This window comes from Gambusia affinis, linkage group LG16, assembly GCF_019740435.1.
Source record: "Gambusia affinis linkage group LG16, SWU_Gaff_1.0, whole genome shotgun sequence".
Lineage (NCBI taxonomy): Eukaryota > Metazoa > Chordata > Actinopteri > Cyprinodontiformes > Poeciliidae > Gambusia > Gambusia affinis.
In genome coordinates this window covers 7,197,408-7,219,561 of record NC_057883.1, presented here as the reverse complement: position 1 = coordinate 7,219,561, position 22,154 = coordinate 7,197,408, and the positions used below count along the sequence as shown (strand labels likewise).

General features: G+C 41.7%; 2 protein-coding genes across 4 annotated transcripts; both read left to right on the top strand.

Moving 5' to 3' along the window:
* The first annotated feature begins 216 nt into the window (after positions 1-216).
* On the top strand, positions 217-11,593 carry dpysl5a (dihydropyrimidinase like 5a). Of its 2 annotated transcripts, none has more exons than XM_044142551.1 (13): positions 217-395; positions 2,537-2,807; positions 5,667-5,825; positions 6,231-6,410; positions 6,538-6,606; positions 7,409-7,453; positions 7,550-7,625; positions 7,725-7,881; positions 7,975-8,116; positions 8,878-9,020; positions 9,129-9,336; positions 9,438-9,606; positions 10,053-11,593. In XM_044142551.1, exons 2-13 carry the CDS (start codon positions 2,547-2,549, stop codon positions 10,136-10,138), a joined length of 1,695 nt encoding a protein of 564 aa, XP_043998486.1. In that variant the 5' UTR covers positions 217-395; positions 2,537-2,546; the 3' UTR covers positions 10,139-11,593. The 2 variants fall into 2 exon arrangements, with proteins under 2 accessions (XP_043998486.1, XP_043998485.1); XM_044142550.1 differs by lacking the exon at positions 217-395 and adding an exon at positions 2,170-2,438 and having other exon boundaries at positions 10,053-11,586.
* A 1,284-nt stretch (positions 11,594-12,877) lies between these two features.
* Positions 12,878-21,432, top strand: mapre3a (microtubule-associated protein, RP/EB family, member 3a). 2 transcript variants are annotated; one of them, XM_044142548.1, is made up of 7 exons: positions 12,878-12,997; positions 15,539-15,666; positions 15,758-15,903; positions 16,712-16,868; positions 18,615-18,757; positions 19,713-19,865; positions 20,085-21,432. In XM_044142548.1, exons 2-7 carry the CDS (start codon positions 15,546-15,548, stop codon positions 20,151-20,153), a joined length of 789 nt encoding a protein of 262 aa, XP_043998483.1. In that variant the 5' UTR covers positions 12,878-12,997; positions 15,539-15,545; the 3' UTR covers positions 20,154-21,432. The 2 variants fall into 2 exon arrangements, with proteins under 2 accessions (XP_043998483.1, XP_043998482.1); XM_044142547.1 differs by having other exon boundaries at positions 16,712-16,904.
* The last annotated feature ends 722 nt before the right edge of the window (positions 21,433-22,154 follow it).

Genomic DNA, 22,154 nt, shown 5'->3' with positions numbered 1-22,154 from the left:
GAACATTAGTGTTTGGAAGTATTGTATTGTAGATTACAAGCGTGTTGTTTTTATTCCAGAAGCTCCAATATAAATTGTGCCTCGCAAAATTAGATTTGTTTATTTCTGTGGCTTCTTTAAGTCCATTGACTCATTTCGAACCACGACGTAAACTAGTATTTGATTTCGTGTGACTTTTATTTTGAAGGGGTACATCAGACGTTTCAATTCAATCCGCTTCGCTGACTTGACGCTGATGCTGCTGCTGTGTGCTGGTCCCAGACCGGCCGGGAAGGTATCCATCTGGTGTGTGTATCTGCTTGGGCAGGGCCGTCCACGGATTGTGTTGCCTTCTGTTCCGGTCAGAAAGTAACCAGAGCGCGGATTGGAGCAGCTGCAACAGGCCCAATCTGGAGGTATGTGCTCCACACATTAGCGATTTTATTGAGGCCAGCGGGCTTCTGCGTCTTAATCACCACCCCTGCTACCCGGACACTTTTTGTTCCCATATCCCCCTCCCCAGCGGCTGCACGGTGCCATTCACGCCCTGGAGCTCAACCACACCCGTCCAGACGGGCCGCAGGGTTTAATTAATGTCTGGCCACTTAGTTCGCCAGCATTACCTTACTGTGAAGAGGGCGCGCTGAGAGAGAGCGCAGTGGGGATTTTCTTTTCTTTTTTTTATTTTTGGAGTCTTGGATGTGGGCTGTGCAGCTGATCATGATGGAGACCGGTTTCTTTGTGTCATGTGTCATCATTTTGACTACGCCTGGACCAAACGAGGCAGATCTGCATATTTACAGGAATTATTTATAGATTAAAGGTGGGAGCGGGGTAGGTTTTTATTTACGCGTGTGCGCGCAAAAATGAATCAGAATTAAAAAGTTGGGCCTGAATTCGATCACATTAAATGAACCGTCTGCGTGAATCAGCGTATTTATTTACTGTGAAACTATTTCCTAACATTCTTTAAAGAGGCCCGTTTAAACAACTTCCAGGCCGTCCACCACCGGTCACCTCTGTGTTATAATAATACACATAATAAGTGAGATCATAGCGGAGCAACAGCGCAGTTCGACCTGTTAGCGGAGGTTCCGATGGATTCTCCAGAACCTCTCCCACTATCAGGCGTCAGATCTGGAAGCGTGAAGGAGTGCCATGCCTTGCAGTAAACTTGCCGCACCCTCAGACGCACGCATCCTGCACTTCACGCAAGCACGCACAGATCTAGGGAGACGGTGGGCACACAGCATCTCCACGTCCACGCACAGCTCCTAACATCATCACCACAAATGATGCGCAGGGAAGGAGGCAGCCAGAGAGGGCGCAGGAGGAACCCAGGAGATTGCTTCTTTGTTTCTCATGAATTGTTTATCGCGGACCGCAACCTAAATTCACCCAGAGCCTGAGAGGAGAGGAGGGATTCAGAACCAGCGAGGGGCAAACTTACTATTGCTTAAGTTCTCAAAAACATATGTATATGTTTGATTATTTATATATATATATATATATATATATATATATATATATATATATATATATATATATATATATATATATATATATATATATATATATAGTGCTATTCAAATTATTTTCCCTTTACTTTAACCTCCTGAAAGATCACTGTTGTTTCAGATACAGTTATTCAAATTAGTTTGAATAAACAGTAGAACTGGTCATTATTCAAGTCAAGCAAAAATCACATTAAAGTAAGAGATATTACTGCAAACAGTGCACTATAAAAATGACTTTTGGATGGTAGAAAATTTTTGTCATCTTTTAAAATTTAGTCAAACATAATTGTACAATTGTTGTGCCATAATGGTCAGAATCTAGTAACTTTAACTACTAAAGTTTTGGTATTGAATTTTACTTTAGCCGTTTATTTAGAACTCAACTGAAGTCGGATGTTCAGTTATTTTTGTCCTCGCGCTTCAAGTTATGTTTTTATGGAATAAATAATCACTTGTTTGTTTGCTAACTAGATGACAACATTACCAGTACTAACTAACTAACTAACTAACTAACTAACTAACTAACTAACTAACTAACTAACTAACTGACTGACTGACTGACTGACTGACTGACTGACTGACTGACTGACTAACTAACTGAATACCAAGTAGCTAGTCCTTCAACTCATGTTGAGATTTTGGTCTCCAGATTTATCCCAGTGTGATGCAGGTCATTGTACGTTGCTGTATGACTGGCCGTCCCTTTTTATATAATAAAGGCCCTGTTGACCCTTGTTCGCCTCATTGTGACCTACAACCGGACTCAGCTTCTTTCTGTTCCCACTGCGTCACTGTGACGGTACGTCAGGTTTCAGGCGGTGACTGACACAGCCTTCTCAGCGCTGTAGCTGATGTCAGTCACAGTGTGACAGACCCATCACAGAGTAGCATCCCAGAGCTTCTTCTCTCCTCGTTAAACTCCTCAAACTGTCTCAGAATGAGGTACCTTATCTGTAGCTTTTTCTCTTTTTGTGTATTTGGACCAAGAAAGTCACTCAAACTCTCCTGAACACGTGTGCGTTTCTCTCTTTGCCACGCAGAGCGATAGCCATGTCTTCCAGCTCAGCGATGGTGCGGATCCTGGTGAAGGGCGGCAAGGTGGTGAACGACGACTGCACCCAGGAGGCCGACGTCTACATCGAGAACGGCATCATCCAGCAGGTGGGGAAGGAGCTGATGATCCCCGGAGGAGCCAAAGTGATCGACGCCTCGGGGAAGCTGGTGCTTCCCGGGGGCATCGACACCAGCGTCCACCTGGAGGAGACCTTCATGAACGCCGTCACCGCGGACGACTACTACAGCGGCACCAAGGTAAGCACCCTGCAGGAAAGGGGAGTGGAGGAAGCTTTATGTGACAGTGGAAGATGTAGATGTTGATTTATGTGTCGGGGTGTGAAGCTTTCAAATCTGGATTTCAGGTTAGTTGGTGTCGTTTTGTCCACCAGATGCAAATGTTTTCAGTTGCTAATTTTAGCCGAGATGACAGACATGAATCGTGCTTTTGATCCCTGTTCGTATTCCTGGATCAAATGCCCTACTTTGGTTCACTTTAAGGAGAACGTTTCAGACCCTGTTAAAACTAAAACACAATCTTGAACAAAGCTTGTTTTGTTCCAAGATTGTGCACTTATTTTACACTTATATTGAGTTTTCAGTTGCAAAAGGCAGAAAGTTACTCTCAGCACAAAGCTTCAACTGACTCTCCAGCTTGAATGAAAGCTTGAATTTGGCAGGGGTTTGACTTGATACGTAATTTAGCCACTTCAGATTTCTGTCTAAGAAATAGAAAACAAAGACAAAATGATTACAGTTCACATTTTTAAGTTGTCTTCAGCCTTTTGCTATGCGGTACGCAATGTTAGCACGGCTTACCATGTGTTGGCAAATCTAGTCAGGATGTAGAAATCGATTAAAAGATGCTAATCCCCGTGTCATGTTGTAATTTGCATAATTGGCAATAGTTGTGAGGGACGCTATGGGAGAGAGAAGTAAAACTATTTGTTTCTTGAAGAGGAGTAAAAAATAAAATGCTCTCTTTCCAGTCTCAAGTCTCAAATATCCTCTTGATAAAAGCAGAAAATGTATCTTACTTTGTTTCTTATTGTTTTTGTGTAAAAAATAGAGTTAGTAGATGTTCCTGAATAATCACTAAATACAGGGAGAAAGTTGCTAAGGTTGCAATGATGCTAGCAGCCTGGATGAATATCAGACATGTTTCAACAGGTTGCAGTGCAGACAAAGAAATGAATAATGTATACAAAAAAAGTAAGTCTTTGCTCTCCTGTATCAAGGTATCGGGAGTTCTTCCAAAAAGAAGATATCCAGCTGAATATTGGACAGAGTTCAGCTGATTCCTGTAAAAATGCACATGAAAAAGGAACAGCAGAACAGGTCGCTGTAGGAAAGAGACGTGCGCTAAGATAATAAAAGCACATTTATTTCATTTTTTAAAATGTCTTTTTTCTATAGGAGACCCAATTTGCAGAGCTTCCTTCATTTACATCACTGTCATTTTAAGATATTCTGTGAGCAGGGCTGATATCTCCTTAAAGGAGTTATCCTGTATAAACCAGATGTCTCGTTCTCCTCTCGGCGTCCACGATGACTCGTCACTTTGTTGCATTTTACGACGACGTGAGATGAAAGGTGACGGACGCTGAGTGTCGAACAAACCCACAGACACTTACAACTGTTCCCTCTCCTCCCTGCTCATCCTCCCCTCTCCCGTCTCCTCCCTGATGCCACCGGGAAAAAAAAACATAGCCTGGGGACAAATGTAGCTCGCTAGCCGTCTCCATGGATACCGAGGGGCTGCTGCAAAGACTGCCGCAAATCCTTTCACTCACGCCATTGTGCTGAGGAACAATGGTCCTCAGACACACACCCGTCTTCCTCTGCAGTCCTCCTCCACAGTCCCCCTGGGGTCAGCTGACAGATGTTCGTTGAGCCAGGCATTCCTACACAAAAACACGCTGTGTCCTCAGTGGTTGCCGTTATCCAGTTTTACTGTAGTAAATCTGCTTCTAGGGGCTGGAAAACTATTAAATACTGAGGTCGTAAAGTAATAACAGAGTAATGGGTTTAAATAGCTCATGATTGCACCATGAGGAGCCGTCAGTCTGGTGCTTTAACTACTGATAGATTTATAAGGATCATTGTTAAAGGTCTCAAGGTTCATGGTTTGGGATGAGGCTGTATTGATTATTAGATTGTGGTTCTGTAAATATTTACTGGCTTAACAAGTGCATCTTTTCTGTAATGTTACATGATATATTTTATTCAAAATGTGCTTATTTCAGCACATTTTGAAATGAGCACATTTAGTTCAAAATAAATGTGCTTTATTTTGAAATAAAGCACATTTATTTTGAACTTTAAATGTTCAAAACAAATGTTCAATTTGAACTGTAAATGAATGAAATAAACAAATAAATAAATATTAAAGGTTTGCACATTAACTTTTATTGCATGAACATTAAGGGTAATTTTATACTTGCGATTTTACATTCTGCTTTCTTAGCTGTTTAAGTTAATTTATGCCTTTAAAAACATGTATTAAAAAAGTACATCAAGAAAAACAAGTTTCCATTCAAAAGATATATACTTTGCTTTTAAAGCATTTCCCTTTTTACAGATTTAATAGTTCTTTCTCATTTTCATGCTAAGTATGTGTCTCATTTACCATTTAGTTTGACTATCTATCTATCTATCTATCTATCTATCTATCTATCTATCTATCTATCTATCTATCTATCTATCTATCTATCTATCTATCTATCTATCTATCTATCTATCTATCTATCTATCTATCTATCTATCTATCTATCTATCTATCTATCTATCTATCTATCTATCTATCTATCTATCTATCTATCTATCTATCTTGCTAGCTACCTAGCTAGATGGCTAGTTGGTTTAATAGCTCACTAGCTTAATAGTTAGCTGGCTAGTTAGCTCTATCTAGCCAGCTAACTTGGTCGCTTGATAGATGGTTTGTTAGCTCAATAGCTAGATAGCTAGCTGACTATCTAGCTAGCTGGTTAGCTAGCTTAATAGCTAGATGGCTAGCTGACTATCTATCTAGCTGGTTAGCTAGCTTAATAGCTAGATGGCTAGCTGGCTATCCATCCACCCAGACATATAAAAGGTTGTTTTTGGGATTTCCTCCAGGCTGCTCTAGCTGGCGGTACCACAATGGTGATTGGACATGTTCTGCCAGAGAAGAATGAGTCTTTGCTGGACGCGTACGAGAAGTGCCGCAGCATGGCTGACCCCAAAGCTTGCTGTGATTACTCTCTTCATGTCGGAGTTACATGGTGGGGACCCAAGGTACGAAACTATGCATTTCCCTGACTTAAAAAATAGGTTTTCAACCTTCTTCAACATTGATCACAACTCAGTATTGTACAAATTTGTCAAATAGCTAAAGCAAGCTGTTTTACAGTACCTTTTAAAATTAAAGAAGTAATACTCTGTTATATTTTTTCACATTTTTTTTCACATTTTGTCCATTTATATCTGCAAACCTCCATGTTAAACAATGTCAAGTTGTCCCAAATGTTACATGTGGCAGAAAACAAACACTACACCTACAGCCATCCAATCAGATTCTGGTCCACCTATTTTGCAAAGAAGAATGGATACAATTTTCAGTCTCTAAATGTGCAAACTTTGCCAAGTATTGTTGGCTCCGATGCCCTTTCATCAACACTTGGACTATTTTCTTGTGTGCAGGTGCGAGATGAGATGGAGAAGCTTGTGAGAGAGAAAGGAGTGAACTCCTTCCAGATGTTCATGGCCTACAAGGAGACGTTCATGCTGAGGGACAGCGAACTCTTCCAGGCCCTGCAGCACTGTAAGGACATCGGGGCCATTGCAAGGGTCCACGCTGAGAACGGGGAGCTGGTCGCCGAGGTTAGGAAGAAGCCATGTGTAGAAGAACACAATACCAGTATAACTAAACATTGATCATTTCAACATATATATATTTGAACAGTTTACAATAATAAATAAATATGTATGCGCTGCCTTGTCTTCTCAGGGTGCGAAGGAAGCGTTAGACCTCGGGATCAGTGGACCGGAGGGGATTGAAGTCAGTCGACCTGAAGAGGTGGGAGACTCAAAATTAACCAGCCACTGGCTTTAGACCTTAGATAAAAATAACTTTTTACTCCTCTAGTCTGGTTAGTGATATCAATAAAATCTCTGCAAATATGTTGCCTACATAAGACTTTTTCTTACAGAACATGATTTCTGCAACCTGAGGTGCTGAAGCCAAATTTAACACTTCCAACCCACAACTAGTGTGTGGCTAGTAATGCGTTTTTATGCAATATTAACAATTTTAATCAATTAATTTAGCCATTATTTTAACTGGATGTCCAATGAGATAAAATCTATTTTACTGTATATCTAAACCTGCAAGGAGTAAAGATAATTTTGGGCTTTATTGTATGTTCTTTCCAGTTTTTTGCTATTTTTCTTATTGGGTTTTCTGCAAATATAGAATGAAAGAAAATTCATTCATTCATTCTCTTTTTGTAAAAGTTTCCTATTTGTCTTTTTTTTTTTTTTTAAACCAAAATAAATTGAAATAAAAGCGATTGCTATTTTATGTAAGCATGAAAACAAATTTTGGAGTCTAAATTTATATATAAGAAAAGATTTTATCTTTTTTTTTTTTTTTTTTACAAAGAGTAATTTGAGGTTCTGGACAGTAATGGTCCTCAACTCTTGTGATAAATTGACCTCAAAGTGGTGCATAATTGTGAAATTGAACCAAAACAGACCACAGTCATAGTGAAAAATGGTGGTGGCTGTAATATACGAGAAAGGACATAGTTGCTTTTGCGAGACACTGTAAATAATTGCAGTAGAACAGAATAATTTCTGACTCATCGTGTGGTTTGCAGCTGGAAGCAGAAGCGACGCACAGGGCAATCACAATCGCCAACAGGGTGAGTTATAATAATGAGAAACATAAAACGGTCTCCACAGCCCGACAGAGGTGCTGGGTTTGCTAAAAAAATCTATTTGTGCTCGTTCCTCTTCAGGCCCACTGCCCAATCTATCTCGTCAATGTGTCCAGCATGTCTGCAGGCGATGTGGTGGCGTCAGCCAAGATGCAAGGTTGAAGCTGGCTCACTTTTAAATTGCACGTCTGCAGGCACCCTGCTCTTAGACCGCGAGCATTTCCTTGTTTTTCTTTTACATTTCGTTCGCCCGCAGGTAAGGTTGTCCACGGAGAGACGACCACGGCCCACGCTGTCCTGAACGGCATGCAGTACTATCACCTGGACTGGTCTCACGCAGCCGCCCACGTCACGGTGCCTCCTCTCCGCCTGGACCCCAGTACTCCCAACGTCCTGATGAGTCTGCTTGGAAAGTGAGGAAACGCCACACAGTCTCTCACTTACAATCGCAGACGGAGTTTGTATCGGCGACTAAACTGTCGTTGCCTTCCTCACTCCCGCCACAGCGACACTCTAAACGTCCTGGCGTCCGATCACCGTCCGTTCACCGTCAAACAGAGGGCCATGGGCAAGGATGATTTCACAAAGATCCCTCACGGCCTTCCAGGCGTTCAGGACCGTATGAGCGTCATCTGGGAGAGGGGGGTGGTACGTGTGGCTCTTTTTGTTCCTGCTTTGGCAGCCAGAGAACTTCCACAAATAGAAAATCCAATTTCACTGGGGGAATAAAAACAGATAATAGAAAAAGAAAATACTGCTTTTCAAGCATTTGCCCTCTAAAGATTTCGTCTTCTTCAATTCTTTTTGGGTTTTTTTGTCAGAATTCAGTAGTCAGTGTCTACGCATCGTTAAAAAGTCTACAATTTTAAATATGCAAACATCTATGGAAATTAAAAGATTACTTGTAACTTAAATCTGCCAGCCTGTGTGGATCACATTGTAAATTCACTTGTTAGGTTCATTCAGCTTTGAGTTGAACCTCTTTGATGACATGAAGTAAAGTAAAAAGTTTCAAAAGGTAACATAATAAGAATTTTGAGCGGCCTAGTCAAAGTCTGGTATTCAGTTGAGATGGTGTGGCTTCAACAGTAGCTGAAAACGGTCCTGTGGGGCTGAATTAAAAGACGTGTGTGAATATGGAAGGTCAGGATATGAAAATGTAAAAGATCAGGTCAGTCAAGGAAACGTCTTTCCTGTAGCAGATAAAATTATCATTTGAAAGCTGCTGTTAGTATTTGCTCAGGTTTTCTTTGTCTGATATTAAAAGTTGCTTACTGATCTGAAACATTGGGGTGTGTCTGCAAACCAAAAGCGGAACAAAACAAGCACTTTTCACAGGATGCCAGATAACAATTGTTTCCACTTCAACCTGTAAGTTCGACACACTTTATTTTTGTTTTACCGGGCAGGTCGGAGGCAAAATGGACGAGAATCGCTTCGTTGCCGTCACAAGCTCTAATGCGGCCAAGATTTACAACCTGTACCCCCGGAAAGGCCGGATCATCCCCGGAGCAGATGCTGACGTGGTGGTCTGGGACCCCGAGGGGTCCAAGTATGAAACTTGATCCACACGCTCATCGACCAGCTTGTCTCTCTCTGAGCCCAATCAAGCCTTTGTCTGACTGAACCGGGTCGTCTCTCTTCTGATGTCCGCCTGCAGGACCATCTCAGTGGTTAACCAGTTCCAGGGAGGCGACGTAAACCTGTACGAAGGTCTGCGTTGTCGCGGCGTGCCCCTGGTCACCATCAGCCGCGGGCGTCTGGTCTATGAAAACGGCATGTTCACGTGCGCAGAGGGTTCTGGGAAGTTCTGTCCTTTGAGGACTTTCCCAGATTACCTCTACAAGAAGATGGTTCAGAGAGAAAAGGTAAAACTCTTACAACATGAATATTTCTCTAGTCGCCATGGTGACTGTCAGGTTTTCCTGGTTTGATTTGTCCACATTTGCCGATCTTCTTGTTGGTCCAGAGCCAGGCTGTGAAAGCTGTTGAGCGGGAGCCCTACAACGGTGATGTTGTTGCCGTGGTGAATTCGGGAAAGAGGGACACGGGCGCTTCAGATCTGGACACCCCAACGCGCCCCTGCACCCGTCATGGCGGCGTGAGGGACCTCCACGAGTCCAGCTTCAGCCTGTCTGGTGAGACCCATCCTCCAACAAGCCTTTGCTCCGTGGCGAAATTAGTTTGATTTATTTTAAGCAATAAATGGACGTCGGTACTTCTGGTGCATCTGGCCATCATTTAAAAATGACCTGACGAGGGTTAGAAATGTTGTGGTTGCCCCTGGAGATGGCTGCACTATCTTTAAACTTTTATATTTTTGAACTTAAAAATCCAACTACAAGGGATTTATTTCTAACTTTTTCTTAGTGTGTTGAGAAAAAGGGGAAAAACAGACACACATTCTCGGACACATCACACAGTCCCTTAAACCCATTGAACTAAATCAGGAGCCGTTTCAATCTTCATTTCTTAAATCTACCTACAGGTTAGAAACCTGAGAGAAAACAGACACTGACTTGTTTTGTTTTGGGGGTTTTTTGCTGCTGAACTCAAACGATTCCCCTTTTCTCCGCGGCTGCAGGTGCTCAGATCGACGACAACATTCCAAAGAGATCCTCGGCTCGGATCCTGGCCCCGCCTGGAGGGAGATCCAGCGGGATCTGGTAACCGGTTAGATGAAGCCCAACACGGGGGGAAAACGTGCGGCGGAGCAAGGCGACTCATCTTTGTTTTAAAGCAAATCGATTCTGTATGAAGCGATCGAGTCACATTTGGTTTTTTTATTATTTTCCATATTGAGTTTGGCTGTTATTTAAGACGATAAAACCGTATCCATGTCGATTTGCCGAATGGGCAACATTTGTCACGTGGTAACAAAATTCAGTCAAAAGGTAACCAAATATGAAAGCAGCATAAAAAAACAATTTGCTGTTGAGTTCCTTTAGTTTTTCTTGGATAATGTTAGGGGAAAGCACTGTACCGTATAGTTTAGAAAACATTGTTTTTATGAAACAATTGTGTTACCTCACTGTACGATACAACTTTTGCACTTGTGTCATGTACTATTTAGATGCCTTTTTACATCCTTTAATGTCATAAGATGATTTTTACTGCGGGCCGTGGCGAATGAATTGTAACTATTGTATATGTATTGCAACAACTCGTCGGTTTTGATCAGCTGATGGAAGACAAAAGGAAAAAATGACCTAAGCTTTTCTTTTTTTAACTTGTTTTATTTGTATATATTTTTATGTTTGAATTGTTTCGCATTCTAGGGATCAAAAGGACGAAGGACTTCAGATTAGCGTCTCAGTTGAGGTTTACAGCAGGATGGGTTTCTTTTTCCACCCCACTAAATGTGAATGAACCTCCGCCGTGACTCTTTTTTTTTTTTTTTTCTGTGTGTGTGTTATGATCGCTACTATCATGTCAAGCACAACTATTCATTTTGCTTTTCTTAATGATCATAAGTGTTTCTACACTGATCAAAAAGTCTCACCCAGATGGCCTTTTCAACACCTAACACCCCTCAAACAAAAACAACGCAGATCACCACGTGTCATTTCTGTCCTGGTTCTTCTGGGGTGGGGGGCGGAGCTTAAATACTCCCGCCAAACACTTCCGAGCTAGCGTCACCACTGTGAAATATGTGGGAAAGTTGAAGCTTTTTCACTGTGTGTTGGTGTTGGGAAGTTAGCGCCAGGTGTCTACATGCCTTCAGATGTTAGTATGTATGATTGTTTAGTTAGAACAGAAACGCACTAGTACTTTTGTTGTCTTTTCTAAAGTTTTCTGCTGCTAGTTTGTAAATCTCACACTTATAATTACGTGTGAATAAGTCTCTTAGTACCTGGTTTTATTCTGTTTGTGAGTGGAAGCCGGAATACGCACAGTTTATTGCTCTTTCGTTTCCATTTCTGCAGTCCTGTGATGCTCCAGTGGCTCTTTCAGTGTCTTTCCCCTCCCAAACGTACTGTACACTGGTGCTGAACAATGTGTTGTCACATTGAATTCCTCTTTCTCCTGTTTTTGTCTCGCAGCTCTTTATCACATGATTTAAGTGCAAATAAACCACAGTGAAACCATAGCCTGCGTCGAAGCACTGATAAGGGCTGGATCACATGCTTGGCTATCGAGTGTTTTTGCTTCGCACCGTTACCTTCACCTCAACCGCCTGCAAAACAAAACATACTTTTAGAAATATGTTAGAAATAGAAGTGATCAAATGCCTGTGAGGGGAATCAGAGACAGGTTATTGTTAAGAACGCAGCTTTTGTACATATTTGCTCTTACTAGGTTATAAAATGATTTAAATTTAATCTGAAAGGCAAAAAACAAACAGCAGGCTCCACTGATATCATTATTTCAGGTTTGCATGCACTCAGATCTGCACAACTCTTAAAGTCCAGCAGTATTATTGTTAGCAGCTTGATTATTTTCTTTTCTGTTTTGTTTTAAGATCACACAATTTAAGGCAAGTTTTTGTCCAAAAAGTGAACTTTAAGCCACTGTTAGATGGAAGATCTCGAGGCTAACTTAATAAATGAGGGGTGCGCAGGAAATGAGGCAAAAGTAACTCTTGACCTCAATGGAAATAGTAAGATGTTTATTTTTGACATGAGGATTTCTAACATCAGATACCAGTATAAGAAAAACACCAAGCATTCCTTAACCATTTCTCTCAAACAGACGAGTGTAAAAGTGGAAAAAGAAAACCAAATATTGCATTCCAGAAAACAGCTAAAACTTCATACAAACTGTGAAGCAGTTGGAATTATCATGGAGTTCTACTGCAGCAGGACCTGGCCATCTAACTATTAAATCAACTATTGCAACTCTTTAGTGCATGATCCACCGCTGGCAAAGACAATTGCTTTCCTAAAGTCCCTGCTGACCTCTTTCCTTCTGGGCATTGTTAACACACATCTGTACGCTCCAGCACAGCAGACTGCCAACACCCCCTCTGCTTTTGCAGATTTTATTACTCATTAATTGCTTATTGTGCTGTAGTTAGAAGCAGGGATGCTGCTTTTTCAGCCAGCGGCTTCTCCATTTTGTGTTTTTGTTTAATGGATTTTAAGCTATATTTTTAACACATTTTCAGAACAACATAAAGGCCAGATTATTTGTATTATGTGCTGATAGAATCCTGTAATGAAATGAGGGTGTACTCCAACACACACACACACACACACACACACACACACGCACACACACACACACACACACACAGCAGTAGAAACAAGTTCAACATAAGCTACTTGTTGTGTGGCCTGACCTCTTGCGAACCTCTTGCATCGTGTCACTAACAAGCTTAAAATCCAACCCGACACATCATGTGTCTCTTAGCAGGAACGGGCCAAAGTCCTATTTATAATAAGCCTTTTAACAGCATGGAGTCGGGCGCCTGCGCAGTAGAAGCCGGATTGTTGCAGGCTCAGACAGGGCGGCCCGTTACCAAGCACTGCACCGCGCTTTGCCATAAGGACTACTACTGCTGCCAGCCAGATAACAACACGGAACACAGTGAGTATCGGCACTTTTACATCTCAGAGACCCGCTCTCCCTCCCTTCTGCTCCCTATGCTGCGTTTGGGAGACGTGCTTTGCCTTTTCCTCCCACACACAGAGGATGTTTCCCCCGCGCTGACAATCCTGAGGTATTCGGGGAGGCCTGTAGAGGGGGCCGCTAGGAGAGCAGCTCCGGCGTTGCGGCTCTTTCAACCCAAAGGGCTTCCAGCGTCAGCTAGCGGGAACATTTATTGTTCTCAGCTCCGACTCGACATGCCAGACCCCTCAGCCCCAGTTTGTATTTGTAGACTTCAGTGGCTCTCACTCAGGGCTTTGCTGCAGCTTTTTTCCCCCTCCAAGGCCCCGCACATTCCCCCCCATAGAGAATAGACTGACTTTGCTTTGGTGCGCCGCTTATTCTTATTCAAAGCAGCCACTCCTGAACCAACGACTGTGTAAGTCTGAGCCTCCGTGATTGGGTCTCATAAATGTTTATTTCTTTATTATTATATTTTGTTTTTATTTCGCAAATAGGTGTTAACCGCGTCAAGTGATTGTGAGCCAGTCGAGCTGGCACGCGCTCTGCTGAGAGGGCATTCACAGTCCTCGCTCCAGCTTTAAACATGACTCAGTTGTTTAAATAAAACCGATAGGACGCGGTGATATGGAAAGGTGACTCTCGCTGCAGGGAGGCATCACTGGTTCATTCAGTCTGGAGCTGCCAGATGTGGAAAGCTGCCATCCGACTTCAATCTAAAGAGGATTACAACACATCTGTAGATTAAAGCTGGTTTACAATCAGAAACCAAATGTGTGTCCCGCGGACTATTATGCGACTGCTCACGTTGGGTTCTTCTAGATCAGGGGTTTTCAAAGTATGAAAGGGTGAGCCCCCCTCCAAGGAGCCCAATGCCTGCTGCGCCTCCCCCTCCACCCCCCCCCCCCCCCGCGGAGGGGGGTGGAGTTGTAAAAACTCCGCCTCCGCCTTCAGCCCCGCTCTGGCCAAAACCAGTGATGGCATAGTTACTTTGAAAAAGTAACTTTAATCGGACTACTGATTACTCCTTGAAAAAGTAACTTAGTTATATTAGTGATTACTTGACTTGGAAAGTAACTAAGTTACACTAAAAGTAACTTTTTAGTTACTTTCAGCAGCTGCTAACAACAACGCTCCGCCTCAAAATCACATTGATCTTTGCTAATACTTAATTGTAAGTTATTTTATAATGATAACATTAACAATGTGTCTCCACTGATAAGGTTGAACTGAAGAGGAGATTGTACAAAAAACAGTACAAAAATAAAAAACATGAGTAATTTGTGTGGTCCACTGTTGTCTGGAAAACTCAAAGAAGGATTTTAAAGCCCCTCTCCCCCCAGCCTCCAGGTTCTGCGTTACGCCCCTGAGTTTGATGTCGCAGCGCACAAAGCTCCTCCTGCAGCTCCACAGCTCAGATGGCTGCGACACTTACCGTAATATTAATAATTATAACGGTGCTAACTTGCCATTATAACTATTGCCAACTACGGACACGTTTATTCGTGGCTGTTTTCACGTTTATTGCGCTGTTCATATTGGTTTCGATATTTTAGTTTTCTGGAGCGCAACGCGAAGCTCGATGTCATTGAGAGGTAATAAATTAAGTTGACATTAACAAAGACACAGCGGGACGGATCATCCGGGAAATGATGAACAGGGAGAGACTGACTAAAACTAGCTTAATGACTGACAAATTCTGGGATTTATTATGAGTCTCTGCTTATTTCCAAGCCCAAATGAGCAACTTCACGTTCAAAAACGAGCCCAAAAAGGCGCAACCCGCCGCTCATTAAACTTGCAAGCGACTTTTAAAAGATGAAGCCCAAAGCCGCTTATAATAATCGGACTTGGTGACAGAAACTCAAAATAGTTCCAGTTTTTCCACCAACAAAATGCGCATCTCCCTCCATTGTTTACATTTCTGTAGCATAGAGACGTCGGTCACTCGACAAGACGCGTAGAGGAAATACGATTAAATAACAAAAGAAGATAGTAACGCAGTAACGCAAAAATGATTTTGATAAGTAACTGTAGTCTGACTACTGGATTTGAAATAGCAACGCGTTAGATTACTCGTTACGGAAAAAAGTGGTCCGACGTCAGAAACGTTACTGACATCACTGGCCAAAATATCCTCTAAGGTGGGAAACATTTCCACTGATCCCCGCTCCACACGCGCACTCCACAGTACCAACTTTTTCCTAAATCCACAGAGTTGATCGTGTGCGTAAAAGACGTTTCTCTCACATCAGTAGACAGCAAGCAGATAGCTTTTCCGGTTTACTTTTTCCCTCGCACCGCGCCTCCCCTAAAGTGCTCTGGCGCCCCCCAGGGGAGGCGCGCCTCACACTTTGAAAACCGCCGTTCTAGATCCTTCTAGATTGAATCTTGTTTTGGTTTTTGCCACAAATTCAGATCTGAAAAGTGTGGCGTGCCTTTTGCATTCAGCTACTAGAGGAATATTTCACCTAATTTATCAAAGAGTGGCGACTGAAAGAGTGTTGCTGTTTTCCTCAGGAAGGGGATGGCAGTGAATGTGTACGCCACATCCGTGTCCATTGACAACCTCAGCCGTCATGACATGCTGGCATGGGTCAACGACTCCCTGCATCTCACCTACACCAAGATCGAGCAGCTCTGTTCAGGTAAGCAAGAGCGGGAAAAAAAAGAAGAAGAAGAAGAAGAAGAAGTCTCCAGCGTCTTTATTGATCTAACAAATCTGTCTGTGTTCTTCAGGAGCCGCTTATTGCCAGTTCATGGACATGTTATTTCCGGGATGCATTCTTCTAAAGAAGGTCAAATTTCAAGCCAAACTGGAGCATGAATTTATACACAACTTCAAAGTCCTTCAAGCAGCTTTCAAAAGGATGAGCGTCGACAAAGTAAGCAGCCTTCATCGCCTGGTTTTACGTTGCAAATCTAATACCACAATACGACAGCGTACGAGGGCCATGCTAAGAAAAACAAAATTACAAGAATAGTCATAAAAAGATGAGAGTAGAGTAATAATATTGTGAGAATAAATCTGTATGAAAATAAAGTCATGATATTACCAGGGTAAAGTAGTGATGTCATGAGGAAAAAGTCAAACTACTACGCAGGGTTTCCCCCGGAAAACTTGCTAAGCCTGGTGAGCTGGCCGCCATGTTTTCCAGTTTAAAAATGTTTAAAGTTGACAGGACATTTGAAAATATCATTTGATTGTCATGCATTTTTGGAAGACTGGAAGATTAAGGCCTAAATACCAACTATAAAGTAAAAAACAAAAAAGGCACAAAAAAAAAAAGCCAATCGTTAAAAAAAAACCTAATAAAGTTACAATGCTAAGTCTGGTGGGGGGAAAAGTAAAGCCTGGTGGCCCACCAGGCTTATAATACACTGAATACAAGAATAAAGTCACAATATTATAAAAATAAAGTCGAAATAATATGAGAATAAAGTCATAATATTTCGGGATTAAAGTCGTAATATTACCAGAATAAAGTGTTAATACTATGACTTTATTCTGATATTGCTCTGATTTTATTCTCATGCTTCTTCAACTTTATTCTCACAATATCATGACTTTATTCTCGTAATCTTATTTATTTTTTTTGGATTTTCTCAGCATGGCCCCTCATACTCCGCTGTCAAAAATCGAAGTCTCACACCCGGAGACTCACAGAGATCGTTTTGTTTCCCCCTCTCCAGATAATTCCAGTAGAAAAGCTCGTCAAAGGAAAATTCCAGGACAACTTTGAATTCGTCCAGTGGTTCAAGAAGTTCTTCGACGCCAACTATGACGGGAAGGAGTACGACCCCATGCTGGCCAGGCAGGGGCAGGACGTGGCCCCCGCCCCCAATCCAGGTGATCACTTTATCCACAAACCAAAGAGAAACCCAGGTAAACCCGACGCCTCTTGGCTTCGCTGCACGGCCTTGCTGAGCTTTTGGATGGCTCAAAAGCGCTCGCTGTAAAGCAAGTGTTGTGAGCGGCACGGTTCACAGAGCGACGGGCTGACCTCGCAGCTCGCCGTCCGCTGAGCTGTGACGCTGCGGGGGGCCGCGGCCGACACCGCAGCGCATAGAGGGATGCAGCCGCGCTAAGGAAGACGGTCCACATCCTTGCCCCTTTTCGCTTTTCTGTTTTTTTCCTTTTTGGTTCAGAATGAAACATGAACAAAAATGTCGAATATTTCCACCTGGATTCTTCATCACACAGCCGATGCAACTGAAGAATCGTCTGAATAAATTCAAATATGATTAGAATATCATTTAAAAGTTGTTCTAGTGAAGGGAAACCTCTATAGATTCACTGCAGATATGACGGCGATAGACTTTGAGTCAGTTTTGATGATTATGGCTCGCAGCTAAGAAAAAGCTCAAATTCAGTTTCTCTGGAAATTTTATTTATTTTTTTTTTACACAGGATATAAATTTTTAATCTAGAAATGTTTGTCCCTGTACTGGACAGTATATTTACTAAATTATCAGCACTCTGCTTTGCTACATCTCATCAACAGTTGCCCGGTAGTTCAGGTGAGTTTCTGACTTCTTCTGAACTGATGACATGAACTTTAAAGCCTGTAATGGTATTTTTTGGTCTGTGGTCAGGGCTCAGATACTTTGGAAAATGAAATCAATCATAAAGGTGGTTGGAAAATGGAAGGATTAAGTCCTTTTTTTAAAAAATATTAATATATAAACTTTAGTCTAAAAAGGTGGACTAGGAACCACTTCACTTAACAGCCTTCTCTGTTTTCTCCTTTCCAAACTCTTAAATGAGATGAGAATTACATCCCGAACTTCTCAAGACTGGGGTTATTGCTGTTCCAACCACAGTTTTCCCTTCCACTCAACTTTCCAATAACATGCACGTAGCATTCTGTGACCAGCCAGCTTCTTTAGCAGCGACCTTTTGAGGCTAACGCGTTCATTAGTAATTTTCTGGTGGGCAATATGAAATGTTCAGATTTTTTGAGAAACTCAATTTTAGGTTTTGATTAGCTCAAAAATACTCGAAAATGAAAGGAATCAAAGGATTCTGTGCAATCAATCCAATTACCCAAATACATAAACTTTTAAATGATATATTCTAATGAATTGAGATGTGCCTGTACTGTTCCTAAAGCTGGTTTGATTGACCAAATTTAAGAAAAACTGCCTTCAGATTGCTAACATGAGGTCGGAGCAGAATTGTTCTGTTACTTGAACGCCATGGGGAACAATCTCCATGGAGCTGCAGTGTGTCAGAAACCAGCTTTGTAACTCTGTCACCATGTAGCTGTGTGGGTGGAAATGGGCAGAACCATCACTGCACTTATTTTCAGAACCGTAGCTCTGCGTGTCGGCATGTTCTGTCTTTGAGACTTCAGCGCTCTTAGCTGTCTTACAGTTGAATTGAACGCCCATAATTTGGATCTTCGGTGTCATCGTGAAAATGGCGAAAATTGTTTTCCGTAATGTGACAAATCAAAGGCACATCATGCTGCTCTGGAGCGTGCTCGACCTGTCGCCACTACTGCCGTGGAGCTCAAGTGTTGTGATCTGACGGGTTTTGAAAGAAACGCTGAAGAGTCCCTCCCTCCACCCCCACTGTCTCTGGTAACTCCAGGACCACAGCGAACGTCTCCAACAGTTCCCAAAAACATGCCAACACCACAGCGAGTCCAGCACCACATGCCCGCCATAAGGAAGAATCCGTCTTTGTCCAGAAACGGGGGCAGCGACGCCGAGATCCTGGAGCTAAATCAACAGGTACAGTCACACAAAGCTAATTTATATTCCACTGCTTTTTTTTTTCTCTCCACCCTTTTTTTTGCCTCAGGAGGAAAAGTAAATTTGGGTCAAGCTTTGGTTATATTTGTTAAAATATATATATATATATATATATATATATATATATTTATATTTTTTTAAGTGCTGTAAATTGCAAAATATTATGCTTTTAGTTTATATTTGAACAATATTTACACTGCCTTACTTTTTAAAATTCAGTTATTGGATTTGTAAATCAAAAGTGTTTATTGATTATCTAAACCACGTGTGTCAAGCTCGGGGCCTGTGGGCCAAATACGGCCCGCCGTAGCTTTTTATGTGGCCCTCTAGACTCTAGACTGAACACTAAGTATGCTTAAATATTATGTTATCAATCAACTCAATACAGTTTTTATCTGCTTACTGCCAAATTATATCCATCGGCCCCTGAAGTTTCTTGAGAATTATCGTGCAAATTCACACAAAGTCACCCTGAACGTTTTTGTGCTGATACATAATTTGAGGTTTATGGCAGATTTTTCTCACAACTTGTCAAAAACTTTCTTACTTATCCTAAACAGCTGCCTCAGCCTGCATTAGTATCAGATTATAGTCCAGGATCCTTACAGAGAATAATAAAAAGTCACATTTACTGCCAGAAATAAGCGCATATATCGCAAATATTTTCAAATGAGTACCACAAACACTTTGATTTTTTTATTGCAAAAATTCACAAAAAGAATCATGAAATCCCAGAGGGCCTGAAAAGATGTGCAATAATATTATTTAAATTAAAAAATTCATTGATATTTTAACAGTTTGTGATCAGGTTTTATCAATACATTCTGGCACAGCCGGCCCTTTAAGAGCGTTCCTGATCTTGATTCGGCCCAAAACGAAAATGAGTTTGACGCCCCTGGTCCAAACCGTCAGCATGTTGTTTTGTCTCCCTCAGTTGATGGAGCTGAAGCTGACAGTGGACGGTCTAGAGAAAGAGAGAGACTTCTACTTCAGCAAACTACGGGACATTGAGCTCATCTGCCAAGAACACGAGAGTGAAAACAACCCTGTGCTCAGCAGGATAATTGACATTCTCTACGCCACAGAGGTACCTCAGCCATTAGGACTGATGATGCGTTTGAGTTTCACTGATCTGTAGCGAAAACAAACATTTCCCGAATGTCTTCCGTCGTAAGCGGCTGTGCTGTGACTCATCCGGCTTCATGGCGTGTTTTGCAGCCGCTGGAGACGAGATGATTTTGGTTTTTTTCAATTCAGTCAAAAGAAAACGGGAATCTGAAAGACGTCGATGTTTTCTGTGTCGCAGGAAGGCTTTGCCCCTCCAGATGAGGACGACCTCGACGAACAAGGTCACCTGGACCAGGATGAATACTGAGCTCCCTCCTCCACCACCCCTCCTTTTCTTTTTGCCCCTCGGTTTTTCTACTCTCTGCACGCTTTCTAGCATCACTCCTCCTCATTTCCTGCTCTCTGTCTGTCTGTCTCTCTTTCTTTCTTGATCATGTGTATATCTGTTGCTGACCTGCCCCTCCGCCCTCCCTTCCTGTCTTGCCGCACCTGCTCCATCTTATCATTTCCCGCTCCTCCTTCCCTCCACGTACACAGTAACAGCAACGGTAACCGACGACAATATCCCAGTGATTTTAGCATGAGCAATGCACAAAAAAAAAAAAAAGAACTGGAACAAGAGGCGTTACAACAAAAGCTATGTCTTTCTGTAAACATGAACTTTTATTTCTAAAGGAATATCTTCTTTGCTTTTTGTTATTGAGTTATGTATTTGCTTTTATGTTGATACTACTGTTAGAGCACAGAGCAACACTGCTCCATAGTGCCATCATGACACTCTTTGAGCCACTAAACCTCTAACAGAAGTGACTTCTGAGTAACTTTCTTTCTTTCTTTCGTATTTATTTAACTTATATTTTGTTTCAGTTGAATTTCTGTAGCAGAAATATTGCAAACCTGCAGTATGTGAAAAGAGCCGAGGGCCACACGTGCTCCGGTCTGTGCTTGGGTTCCTCGTCGAGCTTCTGAGTTGTCGTTTTTTTGTTTTATTTAAATTTTTCTGCTGCTGGTTTTAAGCATGTGAAAATGCTGAAGGAAGTTGTTCGGTGCGACGACTTCAGAAAAGTGATCATTGCTCTGCAAATATTCCTTATTTATGAGCAAACATATCTGAGCATGAGAATGTTACACAGTGACTGTGAATGAGTGATATTTTGTAAATGTGCTTTGTGTGAAGATTTTGTAAGTTGTCTCAAGAAGATTCTGGTTTATCCCGACAGTATCCTATGGGCTAACAATGCACTAGCCTTTAAGCTTAACCTGCAGACTAAAAATATGGTTATGTAGCAGTTTACAACAATCAAATACAGACACATTTTTACATGACTGATTTTTGTTTTTCTTCTACTGCTGAAATTGTTGTGTCTTTATGTCTAATTTGCGGAAAAGTTGTCCAAAGTTTTAGTTCCCGTCTGAAGGAAAGTTGTGATTTGTGGTTAGTTGGCTGGTTGTCAACGACGACGCCTCCTTTTCCTTCCCTAAGCCGTTTTTAAAATTTCCAAACTGGTTGGAACATGCATTCATCGACCATGTCCACAGAACAATCATCTTTTGAGTTTTCAATAAATACACAGTTGTTGAACAAAGTATTTGTTGTCTCTTGTCTCTATATTTAACCTACGCGCTTCTAGCACCGATTAGAAAACGTTGCCACGTTTCCATTGTTTCCAGAGGAAGATTGTACATTTTAACACAAGCTAACATTAATAATGATTGTGCTCTACTTAGCCGTAGAGCTACAGTCGTGTGACAAGAAAGGCAGGACATTATGACAGCGATTAGCACTAAACAAAAGATTTTTTTAAAAAAAAACCTGTTAAAAAATATAATTACAATTATTTCCAGATAAAAATCGATGCCCGCTTCCTCCTGGTACTTTTCTTTAAAACTTAAACTTTATTTTTGTATTCTTTTTCGGCATTCTCTTCATGTGATTTGCATACGTAGTTTTAGTTCCCGTTAGCTTTTTAAGAGACACGACACCCCGCCCTCACCAAAACATGCCGTCATTTCCATCTACAGCCAGCAGATGGCAGCAAATTACAAACAACAAGCTACTAGCATCCTCTCCACAGAGCTCGTGCGATACATTTTCTGTCTTGATATCAAAAGAAATCACTCTTGTATATTTTTTTATGTCAACCACTTTTTGAAAGGAACTTTACACACCACATATTTTCACATTTGAATGACGCGATTAGAGGAAACCTGAGGTGCCCAAAGGGGATTTTATTCACAAATTCAATACATCATACAGAAAAGCAGAAGCGTAAAATTCAGAAAATCTGAACCACAAGCAAAACCATGT